Below are 21851 nucleotides of genomic sequence, written 5' to 3' on the forward strand. Positions count from 1 at the left end.
TTTTTGCAGAATTGTGACTTTAATTTTTACACTTTCTATAAGCATAATTTTAATCACAATTTTTATACTTTTTATATAATTCTAAATTATAATTCTTTATAACATTTAGAAAATAGTATACATTTCCATGGCCTACCCATTAAACAATTGTTAACTCAAAATTTTATGGAATTTTAAATTAAATCAGGAAACACACGGTTTGTTTTAAGTAGAAATATATAATATTCTGATATTTGCAAATAATTTTTATTGCCACCATAAATGTACAAAAAAACACGTTTTATAAAGTACAAGATTGTTTCTTCGAGGAGGAACATTCATAATTTTTATTTCTACAAATTTCGGTCAACGTAAGATATATGTCCTCTATAATTACATATGTAACACATTTATGTAAATACTTCTTAAAGACGCAAATTAAATCTATTTAATAATAGACAAAATTTTGCACGATTAGAATTCTTCAAGTTATAAAAGTTTAACGAAGAATCTTCTGTTAAACAAATAACCGTGGAGATCCACTGAAAGGACGGATTTCAAAATCTGATTCATATCTTCAACATCGTTCCTTTCAAGTTACTATTACTGTCCATTTTCTTTCCCCGTTCAGAATTTGTTCTATCACGAATTAACAGAAAAGTGCAATAAATAATCTTAAAAAATCTTATAGTAGTAGACATAACCTTAATGGACGTCCTAACCTCAATTTCGAAAATAATATTCTACGTTAAAAGACTATCACAGACACGGTTTAAAAGCACATGAAAATCTTCGTTGTGCTTTTTAATAAACGTACAAACGTTCAATATATAATAGTAATACTGGATTATCTATTAGAGAGAGAGAGAGAGAGAGAGAAAGAGAAAGACATTAATCCTGGGTTAGAGGAACAGAGAAAACAGTATGATGCTTATCCTTGTGGAAAAATAAGTTCTTTAACCCATAAGTGTAATAGTTTGACTTATCCAAACAAAACATTCAAACTCTTAATTTATAAGTTATGATTATAAGGCTCAATCTGATTGAAAATTACTGAGACATTTAGTATCAGTATCATTTAGAAACAGATATTGTCTGCTCCGGCAAGAGTAAAAGACTCTTCTTATTGAAGAAAAGGTTTTTAGAATACCAAAATTGGGCACAATTTATCAAATTTCATATAAAAACAACGCTATCATTATGTTTCGCTATCGATTAGGAGGTTAGGTTACTGTCAACAATAAGGTTAGGTTCCTAACAATAAAAAATGGCGCCCAATTTTGGAGAGTAGGTTCCATTTTGCTTTAGAAAATTAAAGCAGTTGTCCTCTTCTCTTTACTTAAATATTGAGTCTCTTTTTTCAATCTTGAGCAATTAAAACTCGTCGTGGAAACTCCTTTCCGTGTCTACCATTTTACTACCCAGGAACAGGTCCATTTTGCTCAGAATCTCGGATAGGTTCAATTTCTCGTCGAGATTCGTATCTGACACATTTATTAAATGTTGGGCTTCTTGTATCGCGTGCCTTGGATTTCTTGGGTCTATATACATCTGGAATAGAATTTTAATTAAAAAATTAATGAAAAACAATAAAAATGAAAAAGTTCAACAAAAATTTGTTTCCCTTAATATGTATAAATCTATGCTTAATAAATTTAATAAATGTGCCCCTGAAAATGGCAGATTCAGATTTATTACCAGAAGTTCTGTTCTATCGGCTTTTCCATTTTTGTTCTTGTCAATAAGATGTCTAAACTCCTTCCGCCTGTCGTCACTTCCGCCTACCGCTTCTCGTTTGTCTTCCTTCAAGTCCAGACCCATCCCTTCTGAGGGTAAATCCGAGAATTCATCTTCTGTCAACTGTTCATCCCCATCGCGGTCTAAAATGGAAAAAAGATAGAAGAATGATGTAAATTATTATTCTACCGGTACAGAATCATTATTCTTAACATTATTAATAATACAAAAACATTGAAAATAATTTAGATTACTTAGAAGTAAAATTGAAGAAATTGTTAATGTTAATATTATGAAGAGAAAAAAGCATTGATACTATAAAAAATTAGTATAAAAATTGTTAGTTATTTTTGACCTTGAAAAGACCAAAAATGATGTAGCACACTAGAAGAATCTTTAAAATGAAATGTTTAAAATAATAATTGTAAAAACAGCCAGAAATTAAAATTCATTCATAAATGTTAAAAAATTACGTTTCCAGATAAAATATGAAGTGTCCATACCAAACTTCTCAAATAGATCTTCCACCATTTGCAGTAAGGCCCTATGACTGCTCTCAGGGTGGGTGAAAGCCAGAAACTCGTCGAGTGCCAATCTCTCCGGATCATTTCTTGCCGCTTCCGCCCATCTAGCTCTGTCTCTCATTATACTCTCTTTTAAGGTACGCGACATATCGCTGTGTTTCTTGTCATGCGAGCTCACATAGCTCTCGGGAAATCCGTGGGACCTGAGAAAGTGCGCGTGATACTCTTCCCATGAGATCTCGCCTGGAATATTCAGAGGGAACGTACAATTTTACATTCTCTTTCATATCTACTTTCTACTGGCCATTAATTTAACACTTATCGTCTAGATAAACTGAAAACATTGGATATTTTACATTGATTTTGAATCACACTGATTTTAGTTTTGAAATTTTGAAATTTTTCTTGAAATAATTTACTTTCTATTCAATTTTGTACAATTAAAGGATTAGTATTTATATCACAGTTGAGCTTAAAGTTTAGTTAGTGTATGGTCTCCTTTCTTCTTGTATTCTCAGGAAAAAATTATTGTTTTTCAATGTTTTTCAAATTTTTCGTAGAATTAGAATAGTTTTTAGATATTTTTTTTTTTTTTAGAAATTATTATATATTTATTTGTTCTGTATTCTTCTACATTCAAGTGACACTTGTGTCTTCTCTATAAAGAAGAATATCTTCTCTTAAATTTGTATCCTAAATCTCTAAAATCTACATTTAAACTGATCTGTACAATTAAAATTACTCACCATTCCGCGGATTATTATCTATAGCGGTAAATAAACCAACATTCTCTTTCATGGCTCGGCTGATATGCTCGGTAATTTTCGTATGAATCCATCTAGCCAATTCTTGGATGTCCAACAATTGATCCTGATCAGTATCAGCTCTTTGAAAGATATTCTCCAGCAAAGTTCTTGGATTCTCCTGATTCTCTGCCTCCTCCACGTCCTTGATATTCTTATCAATTTCTTTATAATGTTCCAAATCCCTCTTGTCGGCCGTCACTGCTTCCAGCTCTATGAAAAGATTCTCAATCATGAATCCTTTATTATCTTGTACAGCGGTGGTGGACGTCAGACTCCTTAGGGGCACGTTTCTGTTGTACTTGAAGAAGAGCAGGGACAAATAAATAACGAGAGGCACTAGAATGGTCCAACGGAGGAAACGGAAGCACCGTAAATCTGACTTGAAGGTGACTTTGTGTACCTATTAAGGAAGCATTGAGATAAGTGAAATAAAAATTTCATTTGAGGAGTTCTTCTCAGAAAAATTTTATTATTTATCTGCTTATATTTGAAATTTTTATTAAATATTCTATGATTTTCTTATTTCACAGCAGGAAACAGCATTGAAATAGTCTAATTACTGCCTTTATTAAGAAAGTCTTTTGGAACATAGAAAAAAGAATGAGAAAACTACATAATCTACTTACAAAATAGGAAAGATACATGGCTGGTTCTCCCTTTACAATGCAAGACCACCACATATCATTATGCAGCCCCAGAACTTGAAGCTTTCCATTTCTACATTTAATCTTCAATTATCATCACTGTGACTACCTATCCAGCCTCTCAGAAATCATTGCTAACAGTCACTCATAGGTCCTTACGTTAAACATTATCACTGATGACACTGCACCATAGATACTCATGACTCAACACGCGTCAAAACAATTCAAGCTAATAACAACAATCCTACAAATGTATTCAGAGCTTGTATGCACTTGGTAAGAAACATTGAGTAAGAAATGGAGTATAAATTAACGACACAATATTAATAATGAAGTAATTTAGTGTAACAAGACAATTTATGATGATGACACTGCACAAAGTCTATTTGCTGCACTAATAACTCTCTGTTCTTTGACAAAAACACGAATATCAAGCAGAACTCTGGCTGCACGCTGCCTGGCGAAACGTTAACTGCGTATTGATCCACTTTCACTGTCGTGTCCTTTCTCTATAGCTCTCTCTCGTTCTCTCTCTCTCTCTCCTCTCCCAATGGCGTTCCTTGTTCCACTTTCATCGCCGTCTCCGTCACTGTTCCTCTTATCACAGACGCATATTCTCTGTCTCCTGATTGAATTGTAGTGGTAAAAGTTGGACCACAGCTTCTTGTTCCTCTGATTAATTTTCTGGACCAGCTTTTGGCTCTCCTTAGAGCAATGACCTCTTAGTTGTTTGTGTAAAAGTGAAGAGAATACATATGATACCCAAACATATATGAAATATTGAAATATAATAAAATAATTTTGTATCTGGATTCCATTTTTTAAATTTTGTTCATAAGCATATAAATCTGTAGACATTTATTATCAATCAGAGTAAATGAGAGAATTAAGAAGATTTTATTAAAGAAAAGAAGAAAAATATCTTCTTTCCAGCCCTTTCCCTCTTATTTTTGAAATTTTATTATTCTTAGGGAAATGCTTCTATTTAATATCTAATTTATAATTATAATATCTAGATTTCTTGAAAGTATTTATTTTTGTCACTCACTTTTTATTACATCTTTTCTTATTTAAAATTAGATTTCTTTTTGAGACAATGAAAGGAGAGCTAAGAAAAAGTTCTATTAAATTAATACATAAAGATTCACACCCAAAAACTCGCATATTTAAATTAATATATGATTATGTATAATAATAGAGGAATATTACACAGGAAAGGAATAGAAATTAAGAAATGAAGACTGACAAGTGTAACAAAGCTACCCAATACATTTCTCTTCTTATATACACAAATATTCATATTCAAATACTTTATCTAATAATGAAGAAACTTACTTAAAATATATTCACGTATATTCTCAGCTACTTAAATACTCGGAAGAAACGAAGTACAGATCCGCAGTCAAGTGAAAGAATGATTTTTCATCTCCACAATATAAAAAAAGAAGAGAAGAAAAAAGCGAAGAATAGAAAAGAAGAGGAGAAAAACCATTCCAGAGTTGACAAGGCGTCAAAAAGAAGATTCCTAAACGAATCGTTGACATTTCACGCGGTAGAAGCTTCTCAGGGCGGGATTGGTGCTTGAAGAGATGAAGAAAAGTATAAAAATTCTTTTCTTTACGAAAGAAAAGAAAAAATTACACTCGTTAAACCTTTAACATACTGATAAAACATCAACTGGAAAATTTTACTTTTAAAAAGTAAATAATCTTTTCATATTAAAACGAAGAAGATTCTTCAAATGTAAAATAACAGTTGCCTCCACTTACATTAAAAGTATGAATATAAAAATAAAAATAATAGAATAATGTATTTCTTTAAACATGATAAAAACTTACAGATAGAATTTCCTAGTGATTAATTTTTAATTATTGCAACCGCCCGCGAGGAGGTTTCTTGCTCAGGAATGGTTGAAATTCACAATTTAAAGTAAGTACTATATCAATAATTACTGCCATAAATACGCTATTCTACACAATCCCGAGTCGTCTCCTGGCAAGGAGTCTTCTCTGAGTATCCTTAAGTATGTAAGTATCCATGGTCCTTCTCTAAGCTACTAAGATTTTTTTTCTTCATCAATATTTTTTAAATACTATCTTCTTTATGATACACTAAAAGTATAAAAAGTAAGATACTTCATACTCTAAAAAGTATTGAATTAATTGAATCTCTTCGAAAGAGTTTTGTTACTTTGGCTTGTCTGTTTGTAATGCTTCACTCTGTCCTGTTTAGGTTTCAAAACTTTAAGTTTGTAATTCAGAATCTTCTCATCTATTCTTCAGTTGTCAAGGTAGAAGTACTTCTTAATAGTCAATATTTTAGTTGTTCTTCTTCTCTTCGAGCCTTATGTAAGCACCATAATCAGAATGAAGCAATCTATGATTGTACTTTGCAAACTTATAATGAATTATGAAACCCTAGCAAGAGACAACAAAATTAATTCTCAAAAGTGTTCTAATCATTTCTGCACTTATCATTTTGCTATTTAGCAAGTTTCTTTTGTTAAAAACTAACACGTAGACTTTTCTAGTGCAGTCAGCGCAGATCTTCCCTAACTGACTATAGAAAACAACCTTAAAGAAATAAAAATAGAGAATATACTGTTGCAATTAGGAACTGCTGCCTTTTGGACAAATTCTTTGGAATATTCCCATAATTCTCTAAAATAATCTGATTGCTCTCATAATTCTATAATCTCAAGAGGAAGTTTCAGTTCCTAAAATCTTCCCTAAATGTACTAATAGGTATTATTCTTCATATCTTTGGACTTTTAGTATTTTCCACCTGAGATTTTTCATCGTCCAACTCCAGACCAAAGTTTGTGATACCATGGACATTATTGGCACATGGTTTTGTTTTCATACACAACAAAGAAGCAATGGGTGGACTCAGGAGGTTCTGGTCGAGGTCTGCTGAGTTCTGAAAACCTGTAAAACAGCTCACAATCACGCCTACCAACATTGTCAGGATGCAACCTATTCCACTGTACCATAGATAACTGATCTAAAAATAAACGGAACGAAAATTAAAGTTTTAAAGACTAAATAATTAATTATCATTAAGGTCTTTGTTCTTCTAGTGGAAATATAAAGGTCAGAAGCTACTAAGAGAAACAAATAAATAGAACTATAGGAAAATAATAAAATAAGTACCTTATATATGGAGTAAACTTCATCATTGTTGTCATTTGATTGTTTTAGGTTTATGTCTGTAGTGTTAATGCATGGGCAAGCATCGACTGACACTGGCTTGTTGTCTAGGTGAATTTGACCATTTAGTAAAGCAATTTGAGCCCCCAGGCCAATCCAAAGGACAATTACCATACTGGTGATGGCACCAACAATTGCTCCTTTGGCATTTGCCCATGGAATAAACATTCCCAAAGAAAATAATCCCAGGGTAATACCCCCGACCATGCCATTGAACGAAAGTGCGACCTGCAAAATTAATTTTTATCCACCATCATGTCAAAAAAGTAAGTTCGCACTAAATATATTATGTTAGAAATTTAGCACAAACTCATGGGAAAATTATTGTTATGGATTAAATTTGATAGAGCAATTACTTTATAGAGATTTTGAAGAAAGAGAATGGTATATGAAGAAATTGATACCTGAAGAACGCTGCCAAGTCGTTCTACGACAAAAACCAAAGTGAAACTAAGCGCTCCAAAAAAGATACTAATCCACCTAGCATAAATTGCACCCTTCCTGGCTGGCATTTCCATCTTGAGTACCCCTTGGAGAATGTCTTCACAGGTTATGGCCGCCAGGGAATTCAGAGCACTTGCCACAGTTCTAAAACATTTTCCAAGATATATTTTCTTCAGTTTGAAATCGTTACAAATTTTGTATAAATATTTGTTCTTTAAATATTAACCCAGCTATCTTATTAATTAGGAAAAGGATATGCAGCATACAGAAAAAGTTATTCAACATACCCCAATGAGGCAGCGAAGATCCCAGCAACAAAAAAACCAGGCACTCCCTTGAGACTACCCATGAAATTCATGACGTATAGTGGCAACAATTGATCCTGGCCACTTATATAGCCAGCTAGTAGAGGATCACAGTCTTTGTAAGTGCTATAGAGCACCATACCAGTCAAGAAGTTTATGGTATATATTATAATCATACCAAAAGCTGATACCCATAAGGCTCTGGAATAGAATGGTAAATTAAAACAATATGATACTGAAGATATGTAAATTTCTTATTTATTTAATAAATTTTTGAATATATTTACGTTCTAACTTGACCAATGTTTTCGACGCTAAGGTACTTTTGGACGGAAGCTTGATTGCTACAGAACATGCTGGTCCAGTAAATGGTCCCACCAATTACCACGCTCCAGAAGCTATGTCGGACAGTTGGACTGGGGTCCATGTTAAAGAATTCCATTCTTCCAGATTGTTCGTTGACTTGCCATACTAAGGAAGGTCCTCCTTCCCAAGAAAGACCACATCCAACGATTAGGAAGAGGGAGCCGAGGAGCACCGCTGCTTGGAAGGTGTCCGTCATTATGACGGCCTTCATTCCACCCTAGAATGGATATAATAAGAATAATAAAATAAAATAAAAATAAAAATGAAAGAAGAAAATGAAAAAAAAACGCTTAGAAAAAAGGGTAGAAGATTTGAAAGAAGAGAAATGGGAAGAAAAGAAAGAAGAAACTAAAAAAAGAAAACAAAGGAACTTGAAAAATATATCTTCGAATTAATCAAAGTGAAGGACAGATACCTGTGAGGCGTAGAAGATACAGACTACGTAGACTAGAGTGACGGCTATGTAAGTATTGAGGCCCGTGACTGTAAGAAGAGAAGGCACATTAATTACGAGAGGACGCGGATTAGTCGAGTCGTATCACGTTTCATTGAAGCTCACCGTGACTTAAAGCTAACGCTGGCGCATATACAGCTACAGATGTATAGAAGATCATCTGCAGCATGTAAAGACCTCCGGCAAGTAGTCTGCAATGCCGGTTGAAACGAAGATTAAGATACTCATAGCTCGAGGTTAATCTTAGTTTCATGTAAACCGGCAGGTATAGGCAGGAGGTAATGGGTACAACCAAAATAAAAGACAGACATGTCATCCAGAATTGAGTACCCTGTAATTTTTCAAACAAACGTTTTATCATAATAACTGCAGTGCAGTTAGAATTTGATGAGTCAGTATATTGGATATAAATGTTTAATCACCAAAAAGTAAGAAGATCTGTATAATTAGAAATCCATGGATCTCTAAATTATATTCATAAAATTAATTAAAAAATTTATTTTCCAAAATAAATCTAAATCTACTGTATAGAATCATATCCTTTTAAAAAAATATACCTGTTCATACATTTCGGCAGGATTTCCCAGAAGTTCAATAGCCGTAATAAAACTAGCAGCCAGTGACATCGCCATAGGCAACGTTCCCATGCTTGAGCCACCAAGCAGGAAGTCCTGGCTAGTTTCCTGCTTCTTAGCGAAGAAACCATAGAAAGTACCTATTAGGCATGAGATTACCAACATAGCAGCCAACACCATATAATCGGCCCATGAAAAATAGTAGAGAAGGACAGGATGGTTTTCTATGCATTCTTCTTTTGTCTCTGCGGATGGCCGCTGTTCTGCTGAAGAAATCGCCAGACAGAAGAATAGTACCAAAACACGCGACCTCATTTTTCAGGAGCTTGAATATAAAAAGAGAATTTTCTCATAAATGTGAGTTGTAGCTGTTTTTCTTCTTTTGAAATAAATCGGAAGTTAGGATGTTATTTTGATATAGTTTCTTCTTTTCATTTTGAATATTTTTAACTTTTGAGAGTATTAAACTTTTATACTATTTTCTACATTTTTTAAGTGAAGAAACGTGCTCATAGATTTTCTAATTACTGTATATTTCTTTCTCTATAAATTTCCACAAATTTTGAATCTCTGATAAGTAGAAAATTTTACTCTGTTAAGTAAATTTTTATTAAACGAGTTGTAAAAAATTTTTTAAATTCAAATTTATGAATTTATTCAAATGAAGACACAGGAAATATAAGTAAGACTAATTGAAGCAAATGTCAATTGTACTCGGCATTTTCCGTCCTTGAGCTTGATTTATTAACACTCGATCGTGTGTTTTCTATAGATCTACAATCACGTGGAAAACGTAGCTAGCCGATACTTCTGCGCTACCCAGATTGATTTCCATTATATGATCGGTTTCCATATCATTTTACATATCTGCGGTATCACGTAAATTATTAAATATGTAAAAAACATAACAACTGATTTTTCCTTTCAATCAGTCCATAATCAATTTCTTTTTAATTTTCAATTTCGATTTTCATTTTTAAAATTTATTATTGAAGATTGGTATCAAAACATTGGTAGAAAATTCTCACAAAATATTATTTTGAGATAGTTATATTATATAATTATATCTTCTTCAATCTAATCTTCCAAAGAACAGAATGATTTTCTATGAAATTCCCCAAAATTTCTTCCCCTTGAATCTTTGTCTTCCCAAAATTCTGAAATATCTCAAAATCTCGGTATCAGTATATTATTAAAAAATATCGCCATAAAATATTATTTTACAGATCAATCTGCCAAAGAACAAAATAATTTTCGAAGAAATTTCCAACACTTACAAAAATTAATCTTTCAAAGAAGAAAATAATTCTCAAAGGAATTCCTCAAAATTCCATCACTTCCTCCATATATAAAAGCATGTATCTCAAAACAAATTACATTTTCTTGTTTCGTTTGTTACAGATCTGTGTTTATCGGCTGCATTGAAACCTAAATACTTAACTAACAATTGCTCGTGTCGATCGATCCAGTATGAATGCACAGACCAAATGGGCTTAGTAATCGTTTAGTCAACTTGATTCTTTCTTACATAAGCAAAGTGTGTGTTGTATGTGTGCTTTGGTTGGAATGGAACGATTATTGAACGTATATCATGTCTCACCAATAGTGTAATTGTTTAGAAGGATTTGCACCGTAGTTGTGACTATTAACACCGGCGTTCGATCATCATTAAGGAATCTGGGTGACCCTAGCCAAAACCAGTTAAGTCAAAAACAAATGGGTCCAATTTGTTCAAACTCAGGAGGAACATATAATTAAACAAGGAATCATAGTCACATCTTCTATCATATTCATATGTAAACAATTTTATGCACATGAAAATCTTCCATTGCATTTCAAGTCAATATAAGAACACTTTCAAATCAATTTTGCATATCTCTTCTTTCTTTCTTTTTATTGAATTTTGGATACTTTTATGCTTTCTTCTTTAGTTTATGAAGTATTCAGTTGCTATATTTTTTCTTATGTAATTTATAAATATCTCTTCATTTTTTAATTGGATGAATGTGTCCATAAATTTTTTAATTTTTGTACGTTTGTTCTGCTATAAATTCCCACAAATTTCCTATTTCTATATTTTATTTTATATTTCTAATTCTTATTTTCTATAGATACCCTGGTTTTTGGCGAATTTCTATAAGTTTATTCCTCTACAAATTTCTATTTTATCCTTCATTACCCATTTTTCATTTTATGCTAATATCTGAAATTATTTTATGTAAATTTTAGAATCTGAATCCCAAACCTAAATATTTTCTTCAATAAAAGACCCATAAAAATCAAACTTATTTTTGAAATATTAGATATTATATAAAGTGAAGAATGAAAAATGACAGAGAACTTTTTTGTATATAGATTTCATTTTTGGAGTACTTTTGTGAAAGAGGAGGTTTAAGTGTGGAATCTGGATTTCAAAAATTGTAGAACATGACGCTATCACTAGTAAATTTTTATGATTTGTATTGTAATCCGTTTAAAAGCTCACAAGCGGAAATACAGGACCTTCCTTTGATAATTGCAAAGGGAACCAGATATCCGTAAATATTATCACCTCTTATAGAATAGCTAAATGAATGAAAGAGGTAATACCACGTTATTTATTTTTTTCATAACATCTGCCTTGTATTTCAACTCAATTTTAACAACTTATTACTGTAGAATGTGCAACTTTTCCATAAATTAATCGTTTTATTACTTTTATGAATTTTGTGATGCTTGTTTTCTCTTCCTATGATTTTTTATAGATTTTCTGATCTTTGTGAATTTTTTTATAAATTTTATAATTTTTTAGGTATCTTAATTTCTGAAAATTTATACAAATTCTCCAAATTCTGTAAATTTTTGTTTCTATACATTTTGAAATATCTTGCCAAGAAATTTTCAAGAGTAACAACATTTTCAAACTATTGATACCTTAAAATCTTATGCTCAATAACTTTCAAAGCATTTTACCCGAAACGTTTAACTTCTTCAAGAAAAACTATCCCTCCAATCTTACTGAAGACAACAAACATTAAACAATCATTTAGGATTTATAAAGAATATTTTCAAAATTAAATTTTACTTCTTCACTTTAGTAGGGGCATCAAATACTTCTAAAAATCCACTTATAAAATTGAAATTTTACCAAAACCATTGAAGAAATTAAAAAAAATTTTCAAAATTAAAAATCTTACCATTTTACTTTAAAAGCTCACCCTTACCTATACAAAAACCAACAGATACTTTAAAGAAACTACTCAGTACACAAACAACAAAAATATCTTCATAATTAAAAATTTTAATTTTTTATTCTATTAAAACTTATAGACACCTTTAAAAAAACCACTCAAAATATCAAGAAAGATTTGCAAAACAATATCTTACCTGTTAACAACTTCTAGATAACCCAAACGTAGTCCACCTTCCCAAGATGGAAGAATAAGAAAAAGAAGAGAAGAAGATATACAAAGAAAAATATGAAAATGATGGTCTAAGGCGCTAGTGATGTCGTGTAGTTGGTAGAAAGGTACGAAATTGCAGCTGTATAATCTTGCTGCTAGCCTTCCTGACGTAACGCATATATGCTCGGATTTTTTAGCGAGCAACGGATCAAACTAGCTCTTCAGAATTATCCCAGATGGAATTGAAGAAGTCGTGACGAGAAACTTTAGCTGACTAATTAATTGGGACTCTCAGTTTCACGCGTCTTGTTTGGAACGGAGCCGGCGGATTAAGCGGAGAACGATTTCAGACTGTCGTTTTAATTGTCACATGTGTCCATTTATATGAACCAGCCCCTTCCAGGGCTGCGAGTTTCTTCCATTCTGCGGACTTATGAAAACGATGCTTATGACCACGATAATTACGCTGTTATTAAGTGGCCTACGTGTGTTTAGGGTAAAGACATGATACTCTAAGCTATGAGGAGAAGTGGGGCGAGGGTGTAATATAAAATTGTTAATTAAGTGAGAATGGTAAGATATAGAATGTAGATTATGTCTTGTAAATTTTGGAAATATTAATTTGATACTTTGAGAATGGAATATTAAATAGGTAGATTTTTGTTCTTAGAGAAATTAGAAAAATTGTTGGTTAGGTGGCGTTTCCAATTTTTCAAACTTTTTAACTTTTTTTTGAAATCTCTTCTCCGTGACACTCTATTGACATCCCATTGATTCTCGTGCTTTAATCAAATTATCCTAGTAAGAATTTTATATCGTTATATCATTATACCAAGCAAAACGTGGCACAAGAAACAAAGAAGAAAGAAAGAAGAGACTTTTAAAAGAAAAAAATTTAGAAAAGAAGAGAAAGTAGAGAATTTAAGGACAAATTTTAGTAGAAAGGAAAACATCGAAAGAAGAAATGAAAACTTGTATTTAATGTTATTATATCTTCTTTAAAGCAGAATGTCTTATATAATTTTGAAGATTAATTTAATTGATCCATGTTTATGTGGAAGACACCGTGATCTTCCTAAATTCTCAATGACAGACTTATTATTCATAATTAAGCGAAGACAGTCAACGTCATAACTTAGAAATTACTTTTAATTAGTAAAGTTTGACATAGAATAATAGACTTGACTTAGAATAAACGGACGCTTAACGCTGATAAAATCTTCTTTTAATTTTTGTTATCGACGATCCAATTGCTATCGAATCTTTCTTTCTTTTTCCTTATAATTTCGTAGAACTGTTGCTCCAGATTGGAGATAAACATGATAAAATTACACACGGTTTCTCTGTTTATTGATGAATTTGCCAATTCAAATGCTAAACAGCTGTTATGCATCGTAGACACGGGAAAAATTATGTTAATGGCAATCGATAGTCGTCATGGTTTGACGCAATTTGATAATAAGATATTTGCCGCAAATGGTGTTAGCGATCTATTTATAATTACAGCAAATACTACAATATGTCCATCAAGTATACAAAGCTCTTACTATACAATCACAAAACGCAAAAGAAAGAAATGTAATGGTAGGAGAAACGAAGAAATCATGTATTACATAGAAATTTAATCCAATGCTTCCAAAAATGAAGAAGAGTCGAGCAGAAGAATATTCTAAATCTTCTTTATTTTTCGTTTTCTTTTTCTTCTTCTTTTCCTTTGTTCAACATTACAATGCAAAGATATTGAAGAAAAGGAAAGTCTAACTGAAGAATATTCTGCTATAATTGCAGGACAAATTCAAGAAGAAATGAGGAAAGTAGAAATTATGAAAGATACTAATGTAAAGTATTAAGAAGAAAAACAAATTCTAATATAGTTACAAAGCAAAAATTCAAGAAGATATTATAGGAAATACTAATGCAAAATGCTGAAAAAGAAAAGAATTCAAGTTTAGGAATATTTTAATATTTTAATACCTCATTATATAATTTTAATATTTTAATAGGGAAATTTAAAAAGAAATGAAGAAGCAGAAATTATGACGAATTCTATTACCAGAATACTAAAACAGCTGAAAAGTACAATTGCAGACACTTCTAAGTAATTATTCCACTTTTGTAAAACACCAAAAGAGACTAAAATGGAAAATGTCATATTTAAAGAAGGGAAAAATGCTCTAAATTATAATTTTGTGTAACAAGCTACTATTTTCTCCGATTCTTCGCTCACTTTCTTTAATAAACTTACCATTTCCATGTCCTTATCCTCCACAGCTTCCATGAAGTAACTCGTACTCGAAAACATACTTTATGAAGAATGTCAAGAGATACCATGAACAGTTGCAGGAGCAAACTCGCGATTGCAATGGTTTCCTCGATAAAGAGAGCTGATAAACTACCACTACCCGCTCTGTATGCTGAAGATTGGAACATGAAAAATCGACACCAACCAGAGTATACATGAAAACCATGTTTGCAGTCAGTTGGAACGGGATTCAACCGGTTACCATTTAGAGGGTTGTAAATCAACAATATTCCTCTAAGTTCTACATCTCTGACACTTTCATTTATATCATTTTTGTTATAAGTAGCAAGCAGACTCTGAAAAAATTAACAATGAGAAAGGAAGGAATATTTCATAATTTAGGAGACAGAAGAATTAGAAGAGTTAAGTGTAATTAACAATTGGAATTAATAACGAAGAAGAAAGAAAAATTAAAAAATTTGAAGTTAAAAGATTATGCAAAAAGATTTGATAAAAGTAGGAATGAAGAACTTGACAGTCTTCATCAGTGAAGATAGTTGAAGATAATTTTAGGAAAAATGTACAATGTGTTCATGACTAAATATAGGAGATTATCTGTTATTCATTCTAACAACGGAGAACTCATGAGTTTTTCTGAATGAATCTGTCATTTTATCGGTTTTCTAAATGTGATTGTCTTCTAAAATTTTTTTAGCTTACATTTTGATAATTGAAACATAAGTTAATTCACTATGGCGAGGTGATTACGCCTGCACTATGCGTATGAAAACACAAAAGAAGATGGTGGGGAGAGGCAAGAAATGCTCCAGATTATATATGACACAACGTGATACAATGAAATTCTCTTCCTCTAATGATTATAGTAATTCTACTAGGAACGCATGATTCATGTCGGGTTAAACAAGTTACACCGCTAATTGATGAATGAACACACCGAAATAAATAACATTACTAACCAGTAATTACACATTTAGAGATATCTAGTAAATTTCTTCTTCAAAGAATACTTCCAAATGATTTAACAATTGATGGCAATAAATATATAAATGTATAAACTATACAAAATATAAATGTTAAAGTAAAATGTAAAATTAATCTTCTTTTGAAGAAATATTGAAGAGATGTACTGAAGAAGATATTTAAAGATATTGAAACTTTTTCCCATTTAATAATTAATTTATTAGATTGTATAAATATAAAGATTAAAAAGGTTTTAAATCTAAAATTAGTATTCTACTAAAGAAGATATTGAAATTTTATATAAATGAAGCTATATTCTAATTCCTTAGGTTAATTAGTAGTTTCCTTTTAAAAGAATCAAAATAAAATTAGTACTTACTCTTTCGTCAAACAAATTTTCAATTCACAAACAATTAAAACAGTACTTTAAATTTGTGAAAGCTGAGAAATTTGAATTTTTCATACACTCTACGAGCTCGAGAGAAACGCATAAATACGCTCATACACACACACACACACACATGTATTTTAAATACACTATTCATTTGATATCGTCTATAATCTATACTTTTGGTTTAGTCTAATTTAATAAAATACTTCGGCTGTCAAAATAATCGATAATTCTACACGTTTTCTGTTTTTCTTTCTGTTCCTTAGTTTTGCTCGCATAATGCCACACGATCAAGATAAAGAGACCGTTGACTTCGAAGGTAAACAGGAGGATGATCCTGTGTATAGAGTTTCAGGGGAAAGAGAGAGGAACAGGGAGAAAGAGAACCTTAGAAAGATAAACAAAAGTAAGTATGAGAATAAGTAAATATAAATACATCTGTACATTATACTATCAGATTCATAAAAATTTTATTTAATCGAATGAAATAAATCATTATTTAAATCACTGTAATGTTACAATAGCTTCTTCTCACAATAATTTGTTTATTCATTAAAACCAGGAGGAATGATCAAAAGACAAATATAAGATATTTAATAAGATACTTCTCTGTATTTTTCAATAATTCTAACTTATACATTCAAAAATCCTATATTGAAATATTCAATATAGCAGATAAAGTGATTTTTGTACAATAAAGTAAATTATTTATTGTAATAAGTTGTCAAGAAAAGAGAATGCAGTATTATTTTGTATTTATTATAAGTTAAGACCAGAAAATTGATTAGTATAACACAAATCTAAATATTTATAATGAACATAAAACATTCATTTATTAATTTTTTAGTAATTCTAATTTGCATATCCAAGAATCTCATACTTACTTGTGAAATAAGATATACAGTATAATAGAAGACTTAAAATGGTAAATTTTATATATATATATTTACATTTAACGGCAATTTCATGCTGGATAATCGTATTCGAAAGAGAATTAACTAAGTCGAGGAAGACTGAGTCTTTCAGAGGACATGGGTAAGTATAGCATTCGACACCTCGTTTAAAAAGAATGTCAGTTAGATTTCCTGATGGATTAATTGGCTGTTAAAGAAGTAGTGGACGTGGAAAATGGCGGTCACAGTTTCGCTAGAAAAATAATTAAAAAGAGCCCAGTAATCGAAGCGCGAGCCACGGATAAATTGAAACTGGTTTCAACTGGCCACTAGTAGTTTGATCTGGGACTTGCTTCTCTCCAGATGCACCTTAGATCGTTCTCTTTCTTCTGCGAGAACTTCTTTTGAAATACACATTGTCCCCTTTTATTTTTCTTTCGAAATTTCATAACACTAATTCCTACAAAAAATTAAACTTGTAATTAATTTCAAACAAATTTTCCATTAAAGAGTCTGACAAATTTCAAATATAATTAAATTTCATTTGCTGGAAGTTAATTGTAATATAAGTTAATGCAAAGTATGTTAAAGAAGTGATGTTATGTTATGAAGTTATGTTATCCTGGAATAATTCATAAGAAGTCTTCTGATTTGCTTTATTGAAAGAGATATAATGTATTAAAGAGGGAATTAAAAGCTACAAATTTCAGTTCTAAGCTAGTCCATCATTTCTAACAATAAATACTCATTCCTGCTGCTCGATTGTCTTACTGTTAATTGTAATTACTTGATTCTTCATTGGATAAACAAGAGGAGAAACTGAAAATAATTGCTGCTACTCATAGCATCGTTTCCTTTCACACATACATTGTTTTATTGATCCCTGTTGCATAGTACAGCGAAGCTTGGATAAATATATTGCTACATTCTACTGACTGACAGACTAGCCGAAAAAAAGTGTTGCATATATCATCACACTAAATAACAAACCTATTATAAATATAAAATTTACACTCTACGGATATCTGTTTTGGAAAACATCATGAGTTATCCATAGAATACTCTGTATTGAACTATTGTATATAAAAATATATCTTTTTATATTCAGAATTAAAATATAGCCTCTTTTGGTAAGAGAGTATTATTACTTACATACATACAATTTTGTAGTGCATGTTTCTCAATTCTAAAATAAAGAGAATCATTATTTAATTAATTATCGTCCAATTGTAAAAAAGATTAGACCTGTTTTTCTGGTGCATCTACGAAAAATATAATTCCATAAAGTAATTTGTACAATATTTGTGATACTTAAGAGTGAATACATTAAGTATCTGTATTGAGCAGATTTGCGCAAATTCTTTGGAATAAAAGACATTTCTTTTGGTACCATAAAAATTCGCATGCCATCGTGTCTTTGTCATTGATATGTGAAACAAAATAAGTAACTTGTGCATTTCTGTAAAACATCTTATAGACAAATTACAAAATGGCAGTTTAGGAACAAGATGGAAGACATTCGCTTGATAGTGAAATACTATTATCTCAATAATTACAAACAAATAAGTAATTATTATGGGCTAAAAGCACCGACAAATACCTTTTTATAATATAATATTGGTGTTTTGAACTGACATGTCCAAATGGGCAATTTTCTAGCCCAGCTGACTCATTCTAAAATTACCTCCAACAATTTATCAATAAATATATGAATCCCGTTTTTTATTTCTTCCAAAGCGGCACAGCCGAACTACGGTAAAATTAAATTTAGTATTATAAATATGGATAATAATTTAATTTTCCTATTCATTCTTTGGACATGTCATCTTTTTTCTTTTAAGGGACCAACTTAAGTGGTTTCAAGTCCCGTACAATACTTAGGCTTACAAAACAAAGTATGGAATGCCTAGAATCGAAAATGCCACTTGAAGAAAGCAAGCGATTAACCAAGTATGCATTAAAGTTTGGTGGTATTGGTATCATCAGAAGGTTCCACCACATCATTAGCCGAATTTACATTGAAAATGTACTTCTTATGCGCAGTAGCATTCTTTGATACCACGTTCTCACTACTACTAGAAATCTCCCTATTCCTGTGACGTATACGTTCTCCTATTAAAGGGAAGAACAAGTTGGTATCCAGCCCAACTTTCGGTTCTTTATATATCCGGTTCAAACAGTAACTGAGGCCTAATCCAATTATGAACGTCATCAAAAATCCAATTGGAGCATACCACATATAAGAAACCCGATACATATAGAGGTAATCATCTGATTTCCTAAAATAAAACATTATTTCATTATAAAATTTCCTTTTTAAAAGATTAATTAAGGTTAGGAATTGCTTACAATGGTACTTTTTCCATAGGGATGAAAATGGTTGCATTCGAACAACCACTATTGGTAACTGGTAGTGTTGTTGGAATAGGCCTGGGTTGTCCAAAAGCAACCCAAAACAAAAATGCTAGAGACACAGTAGCGCCTATTACAGACCCTGTTTCAGAAGCTGTTTCTGTGAGCATTCCAAGAGTGAAAAGGCCTAATAATGGACCACCCACTACCCCAAATATTGTTAGGCCAGCCTATAACATCAATAGAAATAAAACTTTCTTAAATGAAATCCCGACAATATTTTATAGTATTCTTATGATTTAATTGGTAAAAAATGGATACCTGTAAAACACCTCCCAATAATTGTGCTAGAAACGCCAAGGCAATGGAAATAATTCCATAAATGAGGGCAAGTAACTTAGCCATGGTTGTCGACATACTCGTAGAGAATTCCTTACCACAACATTTTTTATATGCTGGTTTTAAATAATCTTCTAGTGTTACTGCTGCCAAAGAATTTAATGCTGCTGAAATAGTGCTGAGACCAGCACTAAAAATACCTAAGATATGAGAATATATTAGTTTGAAGAATTTACTTCACCTGCATTAACACATTTTTAAGCATTAAGAGGTAAAATAAAAATATCAATAAATTTTACCTGCTATGAAAAGACCAGGTAAACCAGGTTTGTCAGACATGGTGTCCATGACATACAAAGGCATCAACATATCTGTAGATGATATTCTTTTTTGAAGCAAAGGATCACATTTATAATATTTACTATATATTGCTAATCCTGAGAAACACGTAGTCATTGAAAGTATTGACAAAATTGGCCATGCCAGCCAAAGTGCTTTCTGTGCTGCTTTTATATCTCTAAAAATATTATGTAAAATTAATAACATTTCATATCTTACTCATTGTGATACTTACCTCACTGTTAACAAACGCTGTACTTGAACTTGATTTACGCCATACAGTGATAGAAACGTACATAAACCACCAATAGTGAGCGACCACCAAGTATGTCGAACTGTGGGGTCTATCGAAATACTTAGAAGATATTTCATAATTAGTTTATCAAAATTAAGATATCATTTTTCATTATGCCACACATTGTACCTGTCAAATTCAATCCTATGTCCTTCCTCCGCTATTTGCCAGATTCTGCCTATACCTCCAGCCTCGTTAGCAGCTGTGATGATAATAATGAAGACAGAAACAAACATCAGCAATCCTTGAAACACATCTGTGATTAAGACAGCTTTGATACCCCCTATGCTTGAATAGAAGGCACATACTAAGCCAAGGATAATAATACTGCCAGTTTTAGAAATTCCTGTTGTTGCCTCTAATGCTAGAGCGGGAGCATAAAGTACAACACCAGAATACAAAAGCAATTGCAGCCAGTACACAAAACTAGCCATCATTCTAGCTCTGATTCCAAAACGTTTTTCTAAGTACTAGAAAGAGATAAATATGTAATTTAAATATACATAATTTTTTATCACTTTTATTTTGTTTAAACGAAATTTATCATATAAACCTCATAAGCGCTTGTTGCTTGGAGTTTAAAAAATACTGGTAAAAATCCATAACAAACAAGAGGAGTTCCTATGAGGTATGATAAATTAATTACTACAAACTGTGTTCCATATGTGTAATTTTCTGCAGAAACTCCTAATAAAGTAATTGCAGACATGAAGGAAACCACTAGTGCAACAGCCACAGGTGTGATGCTCATTGACCTGCTGGCAATGAAGTATTCCTGTTAAGAAAATAATTTTGTTTTAATTTAACATTGTTTTAGAAGCCACAATTTTAAAAGAATGATGTATATACCTCCATAGTTTTTTGTCGTCCACCACTGAACCGATAATAGATACCTATGCCCAGACTTATGCATAGTGTGGCTGCTATGACCAGGTAATCTTCCCATTGTAATGTACCTACTTTTTCCATACTATTGTTCTATTGATATAAGCAAGGAATACTCTATTAATTTTATACACACAGATGCATTAGGTAATATATATTAAACAGAAAATAATTCTATGTAATAGTCAAAGAAGAAAATAAAGTTGAAATACATTCTATAATTTCAAACTAAAAGATCAAATTAAGAAAGATATAAGTATAATCTCCTAATCTACCTTAAGCACCATATCTTTATAATGTGTGTTAAGTATTATTTCCTAATATTATCTACTGAAAGCAAAACATAGTTTTGCATCATAAATGCTTGGACATGTATCACATTTAGTTCAAATTCTTTTTAAAATAAAAAAATTCTTACTGAAGAAAAAGAATATTATAAAATCTAAGAACCTGTAAGATAATGCAAGAAGCAGACTATATAGGCATATAAACATATAGAGATCAAAGAAGTTCATATTTAAATACTGTTTACTTATCAGTTATAAAATAAACAAATTATATAGTACAGACCAATTATAGTATCATCTAGGACTCTAATAGTGCACAACAATGAATATAGTGACCCATATTTATTGAGTTGTGAAATTAGCGATAGTTCTTATCAACCGCATAAACTTCATGTAATCCTATTTCTTTGATCATTTAAGT

General features: G+C 31.4%; 3 protein-coding genes across 6 annotated transcripts; all 3 read right to left on the minus strand.

Annotated features, from left to right (window-relative positions):
* Positions 1-227: 227 nt before the first annotated feature.
* Positions 228-4203, minus strand: LOC100748965 (45 kDa calcium-binding protein). Its single transcript, XM_003489266.4, has 5 exons — positions 3673-4203; positions 2987-3446; positions 2220-2483; positions 1678-1859; positions 228-1530 (listed from the first exon to the last, which is right to left on the minus strand). The coding sequence occupies exons 1-5, from the start codon at positions 3724-3726 to the stop codon at positions 1354-1356; spliced, it is 1137 nt and encodes a 378-aa protein (XP_003489314.1). The 5' UTR covers positions 3727-4203; the 3' UTR covers positions 228-1353.
* A 736-nt stretch (positions 4204-4939) lies between these two features.
* On the minus strand, positions 4940-14785 carry LOC100748847 (sodium-coupled monocarboxylate transporter 1). Of its 3 annotated transcripts, none has more exons than XM_012385300.3 (9): positions 12410-12795; positions 9026-9368; positions 8574-8799; positions 8430-8497; positions 7936-8231; positions 7631-7849; positions 7304-7487; positions 6843-7127; positions 4940-6693 (listed from the first exon to the last, which is right to left on the minus strand). In XM_012385300.3, exons 2-9 carry the CDS (start codon positions 9356-9358, stop codon positions 6445-6447), a joined length of 1860 nt encoding a protein of 619 aa, XP_012240723.1. In that variant the 5' UTR covers positions 9359-9368; positions 12410-12795; the 3' UTR covers positions 4940-6444. The 3 variants fall into 3 exon arrangements, with proteins under 3 accessions (XP_012240723.1, XP_033176477.1, XP_033176476.1); XM_033320586.1 differs by lacking the exon at positions 12410-12795 and adding an exon at positions 14672-14785 and having other exon boundaries at positions 6445-6693; XM_033320585.1 differs by lacking the exon at positions 12410-12795 and adding an exon at positions 10489-11124 and having other exon boundaries at positions 6445-6693.
* Positions 14786-17783: 2998 nt separating this feature from the next.
* On the minus strand, positions 17784-21844 carry LOC105680731 (putative sodium-dependent multivitamin transporter). 2 transcript variants are annotated; one of them, XM_012385305.3, is made up of 9 exons: positions 21714-21844; positions 21108-21236; positions 20812-21033; positions 20388-20728; positions 20199-20318; positions 19924-20141; positions 19607-19824; positions 19283-19515; positions 18891-19212 (listed from the first exon to the last, which is right to left on the minus strand). In XM_012385305.3, exons 2-9 carry the CDS (start codon positions 21225-21227, stop codon positions 18891-18893), a joined length of 1794 nt encoding a protein of 597 aa, XP_012240728.1. In that variant the 5' UTR covers positions 21228-21236; positions 21714-21844. The 2 variants fall into 2 exon arrangements, with proteins under 2 accessions (XP_012240727.1, XP_012240728.1); XM_012385304.2 differs by lacking the exon at positions 21714-21844 and having other exon boundaries at positions 17784-19212; positions 21108-21227.
* Positions 21845-21851: the final 7 nt, after the last annotated feature.

This window comes from Bombus impatiens, unplaced genomic scaffold, assembly GCF_000188095.3.
Source record: "Bombus impatiens unplaced genomic scaffold, BIMP_2.2 scf_0320, whole genome shotgun sequence".
NCBI lineage: Eukaryota > Metazoa > Arthropoda > Insecta > Hymenoptera > Apidae > Bombus > Bombus impatiens.